This window comes from Macaca fascicularis, chromosome 6, assembly GCF_037993035.2.
Source record: "Macaca fascicularis isolate 582-1 chromosome 6, T2T-MFA8v1.1".
Lineage (NCBI taxonomy): Eukaryota > Metazoa > Chordata > Mammalia > Primates > Cercopithecidae > Macaca > Macaca fascicularis.
In genome coordinates this window covers 149624616-149639733 of record NC_088380.1, presented here as the reverse complement: position 1 = coordinate 149639733, position 15118 = coordinate 149624616, and the positions used below count along the sequence as shown (strand labels likewise).

Here is a 15118-nt window from a genome sequence, read left to right as displayed (position 1 = left end):
AGCACTTGTGGTCTTTATAGCTACCATTAATTTGAGAGACAGAAGACAAAATGGGAAGATGTAAGTTTTGGAGTCTGGCAAATCTGATTTTAGTCACTTACTAGCTCTGTGACCTTGGGCAAATTATAAAACTCTCTGACCTTCAGAGACCTTATCTGTAAAAAGTCCTAGGACTGTGGTGAGGACTGAAGCGCCTAATACAGTTTGACATTCAGTATTCAGAAGATATTACTGTAGTCAATAAAAAAGGAGACATACAAGAAGGGAAATAACTGGAGATTCAACAATGGATTATTTGCAGTCAGGACATGAGGATTTAATTTATAAGTGTAAATTTAATTACTGTTCTTTGCAAAACATTGATCTTAACTGCTTACAGCAATGGCAGAATTTCCTGTTCTTATTCCCTTGCACTGTCTACAAAATTTAAATTTCACTGATTCCCCTCTGGCCCATCTTGATATTGCAGAGCATTGACACTTGTGGAATTTGTTCTTATCCATGTCACATACACATTTTTAGACCTTCTTCAATCCCATCTGTCACATGCGCCTGCAATTTAAAAGGATTAGGAGTCTCCCTGTAATGTGTGTAGTGTACTCTTTATTATGTGCTGTGATTTTTATGGGAGGGAAAGTAGGTCATGATGAAGAGCTCCTAGTCTATAACTGCAAAGTAGCTCTGAGACAATAAATCAACAGCAGAGGCCTGGGGATTACAACACAAAACAGAAAGGTTTATATGAGAAATGAGACTGAGCATGTTCTAGAGACACAAATGCACCAGGGCCCATAGTAATGTGGGATTGGTTTGTTTGACGCATTAGGAATGTAGACCTACCACTGTTGAGCACAGCTCGCTCCTTCTCATGACAGACAATGCAGCAGAGGATTGCATGGTTCAGGAGAACCCATAAACCCAGCACCTTCACAGTGGAAGCCAGGCAAGTCTTAGCAGGGCTTATTTATTGTAACTGTTAAGAAGCCAAATTCAGAGGCTGTAGCTGCAGAGGTTTTTTAAGGACAGTTGGAAGTCCTATGCCCTGTTGATATCAGCATTTTGGCAGAGGGATCAACAATTTAGAAAGTAATTTGGGGAGCTGTATTAAAAATCTCTCAAAAGGAACCAATTACATTTAGTAACTGAGGGTATATATAGACAGCCTGGGTAATCCATGGAGAGCTGTGATTTTCCATATCTCCAGAAAGATTCTATTTCCTGTTCTCTTTGCTGACAAAGATGGATAGATGAAAACACAACAACAATCTCCACCTTTATTTGAGTAATACTAAAGGAGCTTCACAATTCAAACAATTACTGGTTTATCTGGGATTTATTGGGGGAAATACATGTGTTCAAATGCACAACCTACCTTATCACATTAATGAAGAGTACCTTACACAGCACTTACCACTAAAAAAAGAAAATAGCCTGGTGGCAGAAGCATTCTAACCTAACACACAAATAAATCTAGCTTGTTTCTAAACCCTAACAAGGAGAGGAACAAAAAGAGTACAAGCAAGAACCATTGGAAGGAAAGTCAACAAAAAATTTAAAAATAAAAATCGATGAACAAACTACAAAAGCTGTGACCACGGGACAAGAGTAGCTTCCTGAGTAGGCAAGAGTACCAACGACTATCTCAACGCAGTGAGGCATCCAGGGATACCTTTTTATTAATTTCGCATATCAACAACTGTTTGAAATAGCAAAGAAATAAAACGCGACTTCTAAATACCTGTCAGTTGCCAAACCAACTATATTTTATTAATGGATGCACATTTTGTGCACCAAGTCCAGAACTAGTGCAATGGATTTCAACGTTACCAATATTTTGGTAAAAGCAGATCGAGGCACATTGGTGGCCCAAATCAACTCAAATTGAGCTAACTACATTATAAGCCAATAGCATTTGACCAGGAATGCGAGGTTGCTTAGGATTTAGTCCTTAGTCCAGTTGTCAAGCAGGGTCATCCATGATTACTAGCTCCTCTCCTTGACATCTGAGGTTAAAAGTTAACACATTAAAAAGGGGCACTGATCTTTGGGGATTTCTGAGAATTAACAGCTCAAGGATCAACACTCTCACCTCTTCCAAAGCTAACTGATGGACTGGGAAAGGAATTATTATAACTTACTTTGTCAAACATTAATAGGCATCAAAAGAGGCAATGCTGACAAAAGCCTGTAGTACATAACACATGCACACACATACATCCTGCTCCATGTACAGAAACCCTTTCGAGTGCCACAGCCACAAGAAACAGCATGGACTGTTACAGAACAAGTGCAATCCTACTATTATGTGTTGGAATTTAACAGCAAGGGGGCACACACACACACACACACACACACACACACACACACACACACACACAAAGTAGCCTGAAATTTCATGTTGAACCAAAACTATGAAAGGCAAGCAGTTTGTTTTCTTGATAAGGTTCGCCTTCTTAAACATCTAAAATTGTCATCGTCATTAGCAAGTAAGCCTTTAAAACACTAGGTAAAGGGAAAACCTTGTAAGAAATATAATTTCTGGGCTTTGAGATCTTGGACCATGACAGCATTCAATATTTTGTTTGTTTGAAAATCTTAGCTAGAAGCATAAAAATATTGGTTGCTTTTACCATAACCTTAAGTTTTTGCCTACTTTAGTTTTAAGACTCAGTGTGATAAGGTATGAGTTTGGGGAAAAGATTCTGTTCATACGGAAATGGTAATTTTGCATAACTGACTGCTACCTTAACATAGCGTGGGAGGAGCCAAAATCTTTGCCATCTGAGCTTTCAACTCTGAAACTTGACTGTAGGTAAAAAGAGCTATACCATCAAATCTACTCTTTAGTTCTCATATAATTCAAAGAGAGTCCAGCATATGGATCATTAATAGGAAATGATGCTATGAGCTAGTATTTCCCCTTAGGAAGTCTGGCAAAAGAAACAAATTAAGAATCTCTCTCTACCCTCCAAGCAAAGCCTGTAGGTCAAAGGTGACACTATCTGAGCTGCAGGTTTAGAACAGTATGGTTAACTCTATTGTGTTGCTATTTATTTAATGTGTGATTTTGATGTCAGCAAGCAAAGTACTATTTGGTTCAGCTTCCAGGGATGTCTTTCTAAAGTGCTGACATAATCATTTTAGCCTCTACTTGGAAACCTCTGAGAGCTCCCAGTTTTCAGAAGTCAGTTCAAAACCTTTTCCTATAGCTTTCAGGACCCTTAGCAAATGGACTGAATCTAGCTCTCTGGCATCATCACCCACTACTTGCTAACAAACAACCCACAGTCTTTCATAACCATGTAATTTAATACAAACAACTTGATTAACGCTGCTCCTCTGAGTGGCTGTCCCTCCTATCTCTACTCTTTCTCTGCCTAGAAAACTTCTATTGATCTGTCAGAGCCCAATGCCATTAGAATTAAATTATTTCTCCTCAGTGATGCCATAACACTTTATTCATCTTACTGGAGGTCATTTAACACACTGTATGACAGTTAGTTCTATCTTGATAAAATGGGGGTGCTTTGAAAAACCTATTCTACTTATCTTTGGCCAATGGTAGATATTCAATAAATGTTTACTGCATTGAACAGAGATTAACTAGAGTAGATTTTGAAAGCTTGGGTTCTGAGAGTAGTACTAAGTTCAACCCCTGTTCCTCTCCTAATCAGCTGCTTCTTAAAGTGTCTGCGCTTCAGGCTTATAATTTGTAAAAACAGAGCTAAAAATATTAACCTTATAGGGTTGCTGTGAAAATTGAATGATGGATATAAAGCTGCTTAGCACAATATCTTGTAAACAATAAGCTGTAAGTAAAAGTTAGCTATTACTATCATCATCATTATTATTTCTGGACTGTATTCATTTAAAGGATTCATTCATTTTAATTGAGTAAACAGTCAGCATGTATCACCAACATAGAAAAAAAAATTCCATGAGCCCCCAAACATAATATCATATCTCGTAGCTGTTTCCTCTCTGTCTCCTCCTAATGTAGCATATTTATTTCCCAGAACTGTGCCAAACACTGCCTCCCTCCCAGGTCTGTGAGAGAGGTGGAGGACAGAGGTTCTGGACCACTGCGACAGGGTAAGCAGGTCGCTAGTGCGTTCTATCTGACCAAACTCAAGTTGTGTGTGAAACGCATCACTATGGTTCCCAGGAAGAAGACATAGATGGATTCTCTGGGTTGTGGGGAGAGGGTGTTTCTAGACTTGCAGGTACTATCTTGAGGGCGTGTGGATGTGAGTGACAAAATAAAGGAGATCATGTTCACTATTAACCCTCGGCTGAATGTCTAGTGTTAACCCTTGGAAAACAAGAGAAAGACACGCAGGCAAAGAGAGAAAAGATTGTATGCCTTAGCTAGTTAGAACACAGAGGTCTCTTACCTTCTATTGAAAAAGAGGTGTTTTACCAGGTTAAAGAAACTGAATTACCCACTTCTCTTTCTGTTTTCTTTAATGCCAATCTTAAAAATGTTTTTCCAATTTTAGATATTTATGAGTTGGTTCTCCACACCCAGGCTCACAAAGGGCATTTAAGGGCTAAAATTGTCACTACCACCAGACGCCTGAGGCCCCTGGTTGAATAAAAAGTGGCAATGCAGAGAAGAGGTGGAAAAGCACTCTCCATAAAAACACTGGGTTGCTACCCAAGCTCAGCACAAGCCGCTGATAAGAAAGTAGAGTCATTCCTAAAGGGAACTAAATGCAAACTTGCTGGGTACCGTAGATCCCCTGCAAAGATAACGGTCAACAATCCTCCCACGCCTGTGTGCACACATTGTTCCTCCCACCCAGAGGCGGCTTCTCGCTCCCCCCGCCTTGAATCTGGCTGGACTTGTGACTTGCTTTGGCCAACAGAATATGACAGAAATGATACTTTGTTCCAGGCCTAAGCCTTAACAGCGCTTGCTGTTTCTGTGTTTACTCTCTTGGAAGTTGGAGCTGGACTCCTGAATGATGGGACAGCACCTGGAGACAGGGGGGTCTTGTGGAGGAGGATCAAGACATTCTGGTCCACAGCTAGTACCAAAGTCCCAGTTGTGTGGAGTGAGGACACCTTGGACCCTCCAGTCCCAGTCAAACCACCCCAGCTGATACCACAAGGGGCACACATGAGCCCTTCCCAAATTTCTGACTCACAGAATTGAGAGTAATAAAATAATTGCTATTTTAAGTCACTAGGTTTGGAGATGATTTGCTACATAGCAATAGAAAATTAAAACAGGCATCTTATGGCTCTCTCCATCTCCCTGTCAATGGAGTGGCTCCAATGGCTAGATGCCTGGGTTTCCACACCTTCTTTTCAGCACCATGCTCCATTTATTCCTAGAGCCCTCCTAATGATTATTCCGAAGCACAAAGTAAATACCTTATATAAAATGTTAACATGAGAGAATACTATGCCAGTCGCTAAGGGAGATATATACTTCAGCCCTGCAGTGGGGCTTGTTTCAAGCAAGCTTGTTTCATATGAAAAGGTGCTGCTGGAAAGCATTTCTTCAAGTGGGGTTTCAGGATTTTGTCTAACTTTTGACACTAAAGACTAGACAGAAGAATAGTCACCCCTAGACACCTGTGTGTGTGTGTGTGTGTGTGTGTGTGTGTGTGTGTGTGTGTGTGTCTGTGGATGTTTCTATTATAGAAAATTAAAGCCAAGTCTAAGGAAATGCTTGGTAAATATTAACGAAGACCTTATGTACTATGAATTTTTATGTTTTAAACCATTTTATTTATTTATTTTAGATGCAGGATCTCATTGTCACCCAGGTTGGAGTGCAGTGGTGCAATCATAGCTCACTGTAACCTTGAACTCCTGAGCTTAAGTGATTCTCCCACCTCAACCTCTCATAGCTAGGGCTATAGGTATGTGCCAGCGCATCCAGCTGATTTTTCATTTTTATTTTTTGTTGAGATGGAGGTCTTGCTATTTTGCCCAGGCTGGTCTCAAACTCTTGGCTTCAAATGATCCTCCCACCTTAGCCTCCCAAAACACTGGGATTACGGGTGTGAACCATCGTGCCTGGCCAACACTATGGATTTTAAAGAGTAAGTCTCTGACAACATCCTTCTGAGGACATAAAATTGCTCTGGATTTGATGGCTAAAGTTAAGTTCTATTGGCAGGGAGTTTATACAAAGTATTATCGCCAGAAAGCCAGAGGCCAGAGCATAGCCATGGATGCTTAGAATTGCTGTGAGGTGAACACCATAGACTTCCAAAAAAGACTGAGGGAATATTTCCTTGCTTTATACTGGGCTAGGCCTGAAGCTACACTGAAAAAGGAGTCAAGATGGCTTATTCCAGTTGCTTTCACAAAGACAGCAAACCCTATGAATATGAAGGACGACCTTCCCAGAGTAACGTACACGTACTGTTCTCAGAAGTCATATACCATGGCTTTGGCAATATTCTATTGATCACATAGGCTAGCTCTATTCAGAGGTGGAGGGGGCTACACAAGGGAATGAAGACTGGTGGACAGAATCGCTGGGAGCCATGTTGGACACTGGCTGCCACATTCACCCAAAACCAATGTACTAGCGCCTACCGAGGAACAAAACACAATGTCCCTGCTTTCCTGAAGCACACATGCTTGGAGAGGTCGGAAAGCCAATGGGACAAATCATTAAGAAAATTTTATTATATGCTCTATAATTTGTGAAGTCCCATGTGTTAAATAAAATTTACAGGAGGCCATTGGTTTGGACTGAGCTCCTGCCCTAGGCTCAAGAGACCAAACCAAAATGCAGTCACTCCTGCTGAAGTTCTTTGCCGTCAGACCAAAAATAAGTTGTTTGTCTGACCTTCCAATAAATGAGGGGAGAGATAACAGGCAAATCCCCAGGCAGGCCAGTTCTAGTCAGCACATAAGGAAGTCCCCTCTGCTTTAACTTTTACAAGGAAAGTAACTTTAAAACAATTAATCTGCTTTTTGTTCTCTTCTTTAGCCCTTTTCTGTCTATAAAGCCAACCTCCTCTGCTCGGCTTACTGGAACACTCATTCTATTTTACAGAATGAGGTACTGCCCAATTCTAGAATCTCAAATAAAAGTCAGCTAATATCTTTAAACTTGTTGTGATTTTGTCTTTTGATATATGAAAATAGACAACATGGAATAAAAGGAAAAGGGAATGGTGGAGGTTGGGATTGTAATTTCAAACACAGAGATCCAGGTAGGATTCACTTAGTACACTTGAAGGAAGTGAGGAAATACGCCATGTGGTTTTACGGAAGAACAGTGTTCCAGCCTGGGAACAGCAACTGCGAAGGCCTGAAGTAAGAATGTGCCTGAGGTGTCCAAGAAACGGCAAGGCAGAAACAAGATGGCTATAGGAGAGATGCAGGAGATGAGATCAGATAGTAACAGTAAGAGGACAGAGACTATGTGGGCGAATGTATGAAATGGGAAGCCACTGGATGGTTCTTAGCAGACAACTGATACTATCTGAGTTAACATTTTAAAAAGTCTCATTCTGGTGACTGATACCAGAATTGACAGGCCAAGGGTAGAAGAAAGAAACAAATTAGGAGGCTCTTGTAAATAGTCAGACAAGAGGTAGTGGTGGCTTACAACATTATCAGTGTAGGTGGTGAGGCATGGTCAGATTCTGGAGTTACTGTGCATGATTAATTTGCCATTCTAGGCAAAGTTTTTATTTAAGAGGAACAGCATTTTTTATTAGATTCCAGATTTGTTGCTGCCAAATGGTGCTTTAGGGAACCCTGCACAAGTTCTGAGAAGCTTCATACGGATGTGTGTGTAAGAACAATGAAGTGGGTCAGAGGACTGAAGCTTTATGTCCCCTCCCCAGTTTCATAAGGGCAGCTCTGCATGAACATTCTTCAAATTGGGGGATGAGGAAAACCTTCAACAGAAAGACTAGGAACCCCAATTCCCCAAAAGAAAAGACAGACCATAAAAACACACACACACAAACTGTATAAAAAATACAACCCCATTTATAAAATTGAAAGGCAAACTATAGGTAAAAATATTTGCAACACAAGTGAAGAAAGTTCAATATCCCTAAATTTAAAAAACTCATAAAATTCGTAAGAAAACAATCAACTAAGAAATGGGCAAAAGGTGTTTCCAAAACGAGGCTCATAAGAGTACTTCCTTCATTGAATTGTTGTGAGGATAAAATAACAATATATATATAAAGTATTTAACACAGTTCCTGGCACAGAATGCTCAATCAATTTTACCCACCACTGCCGCCACCATAACCACTGCTGTTGCCGTTGTAACTACCACGGTTGACACCTTTACCACCACCCTTACGTTATCATCACCACCATCACCACCATCATTACCAGCACCAGCAACTTCATCATCGTGACAGTGTAAGAGCGACGGCAATGCAAATCTGAGTCAACTCTGAAGGTCAATTCCAATGCAGCTTCCCCCCAAGTACATTCTTCACTGCAAGTGATCAATTACATATTACCTTTTCATGGTTTTCGATTAGGATCTCAATGACAATGTTCTGAAATTTGATGTCCATGATGGCTGCTACTGTTTCTTCCTGAGGCCTCAGCAGAGTGGGTCCAAACACTACGCCAAGGTTTGCCACCGTCATCAAATTCTGCTTGTGGTTGTTAGCAACACTGGAAGGAAGGAAAAGAAAAGGTACCAGTGAGAGAAATTGTGTACACAGAGATGCCAACCTCCCTGTACCCTTCCTATCTTCCTATCTACAGACTCCTCATCTGTAGGAGCCAGAACTTGGGACATCATCAGATGCCACAGGAGTCAGAAAATCTACCACATTTCAGAAATCTTCAGCATCCAGGTTAATTTGCTCTTTCAGGATATGACACTCTTTATCATTTCCATTTTGCCTAGAACAACCAACCAACCAAAGCAACTATCTGCCAAATTACTAACCTTTGAACATCTGAATCCCTGTTTTGCAAGTCCAGGTAACTGCTAATCCCTCTTAATTATAATTTATGTACTTGGCAGCTGCTTAAACTGCGATCATTAGCATTTTTCTCCATGGCAAATGGAAAACCACTTGATGGCTTTAATACATTTGCAAACATAAGCACAAAATAGACATAATTTTTTAAACGGGCAGATCTGGATATTTAAAACCAAGTAAGGAAATTCTGTACTTTAGATGTAAAGTATTAAAGGCTGATCAGATTAAACATGTGGCTCACATTAAGTGAAATGTGGTGCACATTAAGTGAAATGTGGCATAAACAGAAATAAAAATGCACTAGTGTATATTCATCTATATGGCTGTGTTTATATTGTCACATACTCAAAGTCTAACAAACACACAGGGTCAACAGTTGCTAGGTCTGAGTAATTTGCTAAAGACATAGGCATATTTTTGAATAAACAACTACTCAAAAGATGTATCTGAACACCATACGCAGGCCACCAGGACAGAGCAATAAAACTCAATTGTTCACTGGCTGGCCCCATGTATAAAAACATATAAATCATCTACTGGCAACAAATAAGTTAAAAGTTAATGCCATTCGGTTTTGTTGAGAAAATATCAAGAACTTTCCTAAATCACCTGTTACAAGAAGGAAGCTATTCATTACTAACTTGAAACTAGAGACAAATTGGGTAGAGATAGGCAGTTTGCACAGACCTACCTCCCTAGCATTTAGTGCTATTTATATGGAGTACTTTTTCACACAATTCTATAAATGCCTGCAGTGTTTCTCACTGTTTCTCTGGTATACATTTTTTTTTTAAGGAAGAAAAGAGATTATACTGCCTTAAGTGCTGGTTTTTAAACTGAGTCTTTATTGAAATACTGTATCAACCAATTTCATTAGCAGATGTGTATTTTTCTATAATTTTTTTAGGGCTAAGAGTTTAACTTTCTCCTCTAAAGGTGGGCAGAGCATGGTTAGGTTTATGAAACTTTAACTGTGGCACAGGCCAGTTAGAAAGAGGATTTGCTTTTTGATTGCTAAGCAACACCTGCAGCAGGCAGACTGGCCTGTTTCTGGTCCACATAAAGAATATTTTATAAACATTTTCTTAGTTCTTGCCGAGTCTCCTGGTTTTACTTATGTTTTCCATTCTACCCAGAATCACATCACATTTCCAGTCTGACGATTAATGCAGATAGTCAAATTCTGACCTGGCAAGGGGGAGAAACTTTGGTTCTGTGCATCAGTCAATCGGCAAGTATGTATATTTACAAGCTGCTTTTAACATCACTACTTTCAACATCAGCTCCTCTGTGTGGGAAGGGAATTCTAAGTCCTTATACTTCCCCTCCCAAAAGAGCTAAGTCATTAAACTTACCCTCTTGTCACAAAAGTCCCGTGTGCAAGTGAATCAACAAGCTATTTTTTTTTTTATGAAAGTATCTTCAAATTGTAGACCAGTATAAAAATAACATGGTTTAGATGACAATCATTTTTCTCTGTCAGGCTTCTCCACACTACATCTGACTAAAGCAACAGCCTCCTAACTAGGGTTCCTGACCCAAGAACCTCTAACTTCAGCTTTATCCTCCCTGCTATCAGCAGCTCCACCTAAAACTCAGCTCTCAAACCTCCCCTGGCGAGAACACAACAGCATGGCATATGTGAATGGTTAGCAATGCCATTGTTTAATTGTTCTGATCATGATGACTGTAAACCTGTCATGGGCCCCACTGTTTTTCTTTCTTTCTTCTTTTTTTTTTTTTTTTTTTTTTTTTAAACAAACAAGGCCTTTCTCTGTCATCCAGGCTGGAGTGCAGTGGCATGATCATAGTTCACTGCACCCTCACACTCCTGGGCTCAAGAGGTCTTCCTGCCTCAGCCTCCTGAGTAGCTACCACCACCACACCTGGATAGTTTTTAAATTTTTCTGTAGAGACAGAGTCTTGCTACGTTGCCTAGGCTGGTCTTGAACTCCTAGTCTCAAGTGACCCTCCAAGCTTGGCCTCCCCAAGTGCTGGGATTGTAGGCATGAGCCACTGTGCCTGGCCTACCCGACTATTTTTAACACAAAGTCTGAACTCTTATAAAACAGCATACCTTTCCTCAAATCACCGCTAAGCCTTCCTGTGCCACTTCCCAGCTCTTGGTCCCTGGGCAGAGTGACTCAATATTTCTAAGCTTTGGGTTCCTCATCTTTAAAAAAAAGAAGAGGTTAGGTGAATAACATACCTACTTCATGTGAATGTTGTACAGATTAAATGTGATAATGCATGGGATATGTGGTAATTATCATACTAATCCACTTTTCACTCTCATTCCACTTCCATACCTCTCTGCCTTTGTCCATATCATTCCTCTGCCTGGAATGTTCTTTTGCTGCTTTCTTTGCTTGGCAAACTGCTAATATGCAAGGCTCAGCTCAAATGGCCCATTCCTTTCTGTACCTTCCTCTCACCTTTCTCCAATCTTCTATTCCCAAAAAAGGCAGACGTGTTGGCCTGTTCCTGCATTTATTACACAGTGTTGTCATCCCTACCAAGGCCTGAGAAGAGGAAGTATGGTATGTCATTTGGTAGCACCAGTGCTGAGCACACTGCTTGGCACAGGAGATGCATAATGAGCATTCACTGAGGCATTAAAAGATGAGGGGAGTTTCTGAGTAGGCCTAAAACAATTATTCCCAACCCAGCTACTTACTCATTAAACTTCAAATTATTGCTGATGATTTTTGGGGAATGTATCTCAACTATCCCCCAACCTCCCTTTTTAAAGTATTGAGCTAGTTCCACTTCTTAGACTTAATTAATGAGTAATAATTACTCTGATTTGCAGGCCCCAGTGCCCAAAGGCATTTGGAAAAAAGATATTGTAATTCTGGATTAGCAACTCTGAATATAAATAAGCTTGAGGTTACCCAGCATAATTCATTTCCCTTTTAATGATCCATGTTATCTTAGAACTTAAAAGACATATTGATCCAAGTCTTAGGAAACTTTGTTTTGGGGGGAGGGCGTAGTTACACCTTTCATTATTAATGACCATTATCTTTCGGCACACTGAAGTAATAAATTGATCTGTCACTTGATTATTACTGCTCACAACTTGGTACAGCTATGTTCATTACTCCAGAATGAATTATTAATGGCTTGAGATCTCTATGTATCCCGGACAGAAAGGCCTAGACCTCAGCCTCTGCAGGCACCAGCCATCCATTATAGCTGGATGAATTTACAGATGTGTGAGAAACAGGCTGGCAGAGCACTGGGGAGCCGGTCCAGCAGGGGCCACGGGACTCGTTCATTAGCAAGGTCTATAAAACACAGAGAACCTGTTGTTTTTTTAAATTGAGCTGTCTGAGTTCCTCCTCACACGGCTCAGAATGTCATGTTGAGTCTTGACTTAAAATCTACACAGGGAAGTTTCTTGTACACTTCACACTGCAGTGAAGGAGTCTGTGACGCATGCCTTTCAGATCCCTACGTCCACGGGCTATAATGTCTTTTGAAAGAACTGCCAATTCTATAGGCTTCCTCTGGATGCTGCAGAGAAAAAGTTTTGCATGTGACATTCACTTGGGAGATTTCTTCTGTGATCATCAGAATGGCTGCATCCACTGAGAAGCAGTGGATCTCCTGAGGGGCATGACTTTAGGGCAGTTGTTGGGGGTGGGGAGGTATATGTACCCCATGTTCCAGGCAGTTCCCACATGAACTGGAATCAATGAGGAAAGAGCATGTTCCATGGACATGGCCTTGGCAGAGGGGACTCTTGCCACCTTTGCTTTAAGGGGAAATAGATGGAGATGCTGTTTTGGTCTGATATCCTTTGAGAGGCAGAAGGAGGTAAATCACTTCCAGATAAAGATGGTGGTGAGGAGGGTGGCAGAGGGAGCATTATGACGGGCATAGACAGTAGCCAACCCTTGTGGGGCTTGTAAGGCAGAGACCCCCAGGTTGTCAAAGGGATCACATCTGTTTTCCTAGAGTTTAAACAAGAGCCAGAGCTCTATAAGTGCTAAGTAGTACTTTAAAACACCAGACTGGTCCTAAAGTATTCCAACAATACATAAGCTTATTGTAGGGGTTGCAGATAAGTTTCATCTTGAGGCCTAGAGTGCTGTGTTGAAAAATATCAAAGAGGAGTACTGGCTCCACTGGATACAATGTAGTGACAGATTTGCAGTGTGCCATGGGTTGGAGGAGTGGAGCAACAGCCCATCCCACTTACCCACCCCATTCCTTACTTGTTTGCTTCAGCATCCAATATTAAACAGGAACTTAGGCTTACAGAGCGTTTTAGACTTTTTTAAAAAGTTCTACAACTTTTTATGTTTATCTGACCTACATAATAACTCTACAACAGTAGCGCTCAAACTTTCCGACAATGACCCAAGGTAGGAAGTATATTTTACCAAGCAATACACACGTACATAAACAGACAGGCACACACCCCTACACCATATCAGAAACAAAAGTTTTCAGGCATAGTAAGTATGACACATTCTGATATTTTCTATTCCTATCCTATCCTATTCGATTCTATGTTTATCCAATACATTGTTTTCATGAGCCACTTATATGCCATGAACTACTATTTGAGAAACACTGCTATAGAGGTATAAAGTGCAAACATTCTCTCCAATTTGCAAGCCTGGACAATAAAGCTAAGGGAGATCATAGCACAGTAGTTGGAGTCAGACGGACATTACCAGCTGGATGGCAGCAGGCAAGTCACCTGGCCTCTCTAACCCTGTTCCCTCACATATAAAACTGGGGCAAGCTACATATTGTAGCTTGTAGCTTGTAAACTTGAAAGGCTGATTAAGTATGATTCTGCAAGTAAATCCCTTGGCATGAAATAATGACTTAATAAATGACATCTGCTCTTGTCATGGTGGCTGTCGAGGTAGTTCTGACGAAAGTGGTAGCAGCAGCAGCAAGTGCCAATTTAAAGCCACATTGTTAGTTGGTAGTTTCACTTGGTATCCTGTCCAGGAACCCCTAGTGGCCTGCTTCTGCTTGGGGCAAGAGGTTGCATCTTCTCCACTTATATTTCAAAGACTTCTATACCCTACCTATTTGTATTTCTCCTCTTTTCATTCTTTTGTGTAAAAAAAATTATGAAATACTTTGAATCTATAGAAAACCTGAAATCATAACAGTGCTTCTTGTCTTTCTTTTGTTGTTGTTTTTTGAGATGAAGTTTCACTCCTGTTGACCATGCTGGAGCGCAATGCCGTGATCTCAGCTCACTGCAACCTCCGCCTCCCAGGTTCAAGCAATTCTCCTACCTCAGCCTCCAGAGTAGCTGGGATTACAGGTGCGTACCACCACACCTTGCTAACTTTTGTATTTTTAGCAGAGACGGAGTTTCATCATATTGGCCAGGCTGGTCTCGAACTCCTGACCTCAGGTGATCCACCCGCCTCGGCCTCCCAAGTGCTGGGACTACAGGCGTGAGCCACTACACCTGGCCATTGCACTTATTTTCTATCACTTCCCTATAAGCACTTCCGGTACAACAGGCTGAAAGCCTCACATGGAGCCAAAGCAAAGCCACCAAACTCACTCTCCCTTCATGACACCAACAACATCATGCCCCTAGCCTGCCTGGCAAGTTCTCCCCCACCATATAAAGCCCACCACCCTCCAAAGAACAGTTCTGAGCACTCCACTGACCACTGGAGGCCAAACCGAGCTCTCTCCTCTGAGAGATATGTCATGGTCAATCCCATGGGACATTTCTACACCAGTTGCTCCCCTGTTCACAAATACCTTAGGACTAGGGACTGGATCATGACCTTAGAGTGCATCTTCTGCAGAACACAGGCAGGTGCTGGGGTAGGCCTGAGATGACCAATTCTGAAAATATTATAGGTAAGTGGGTGGGTACCTAAGCTGCAGTCAATATCACCCTCCTCTCTACTACCCTCTCAGGGAAGCTCCAAGCTCTAGGGCTGAAGAGGATTAGCTGGAAATGAAGCTGCTGGAAAAACACTGTTTTGTGGCTAACCAGACAAGTTTGGTTTCCAGGGTTGTTAATTTGGTTCTTTTCACCAGCCTCAACTCCATCCTTAGTATATAACAGGGGATGGTGGAGGGAATCCCCACCGCCACTCACGGCATGTTTTCTACCAAGTCAGACTCTGTGTTGCCTGGATACTACCCGGACTCGGTGAGGCAGGACTGCTGCAAACAGC

At 41.3% G+C, this 15118-nt stretch overlaps 1 protein-coding gene across 37 annotated transcripts in view; it reads right to left on the bottom strand.

The window, feature by feature from the left end:
- Positions 1 to 15118, bottom strand: part of ARHGAP26 (Rho GTPase activating protein 26) — an 899552-nt gene that overhangs the window by 99574 nt on the left and 784860 nt on the right. For all 37 annotated transcript variants that reach the window (XR_010587140.2, XR_012414210.1, XR_012414212.1 and 34 more), the window contains one exon: positions 8463 to 8622. Coding sequence is in view for 32 of the 37 variants with exons in the window: in XM_045394984.3 (XP_045250919.2) it covers positions 8463 to 8622 (160 nt within the window). In the remaining 5 variants the exon portion in view is untranslated. The remainder of the gene's footprint in view (positions 1 to 8462; positions 8623 to 15118) is intronic.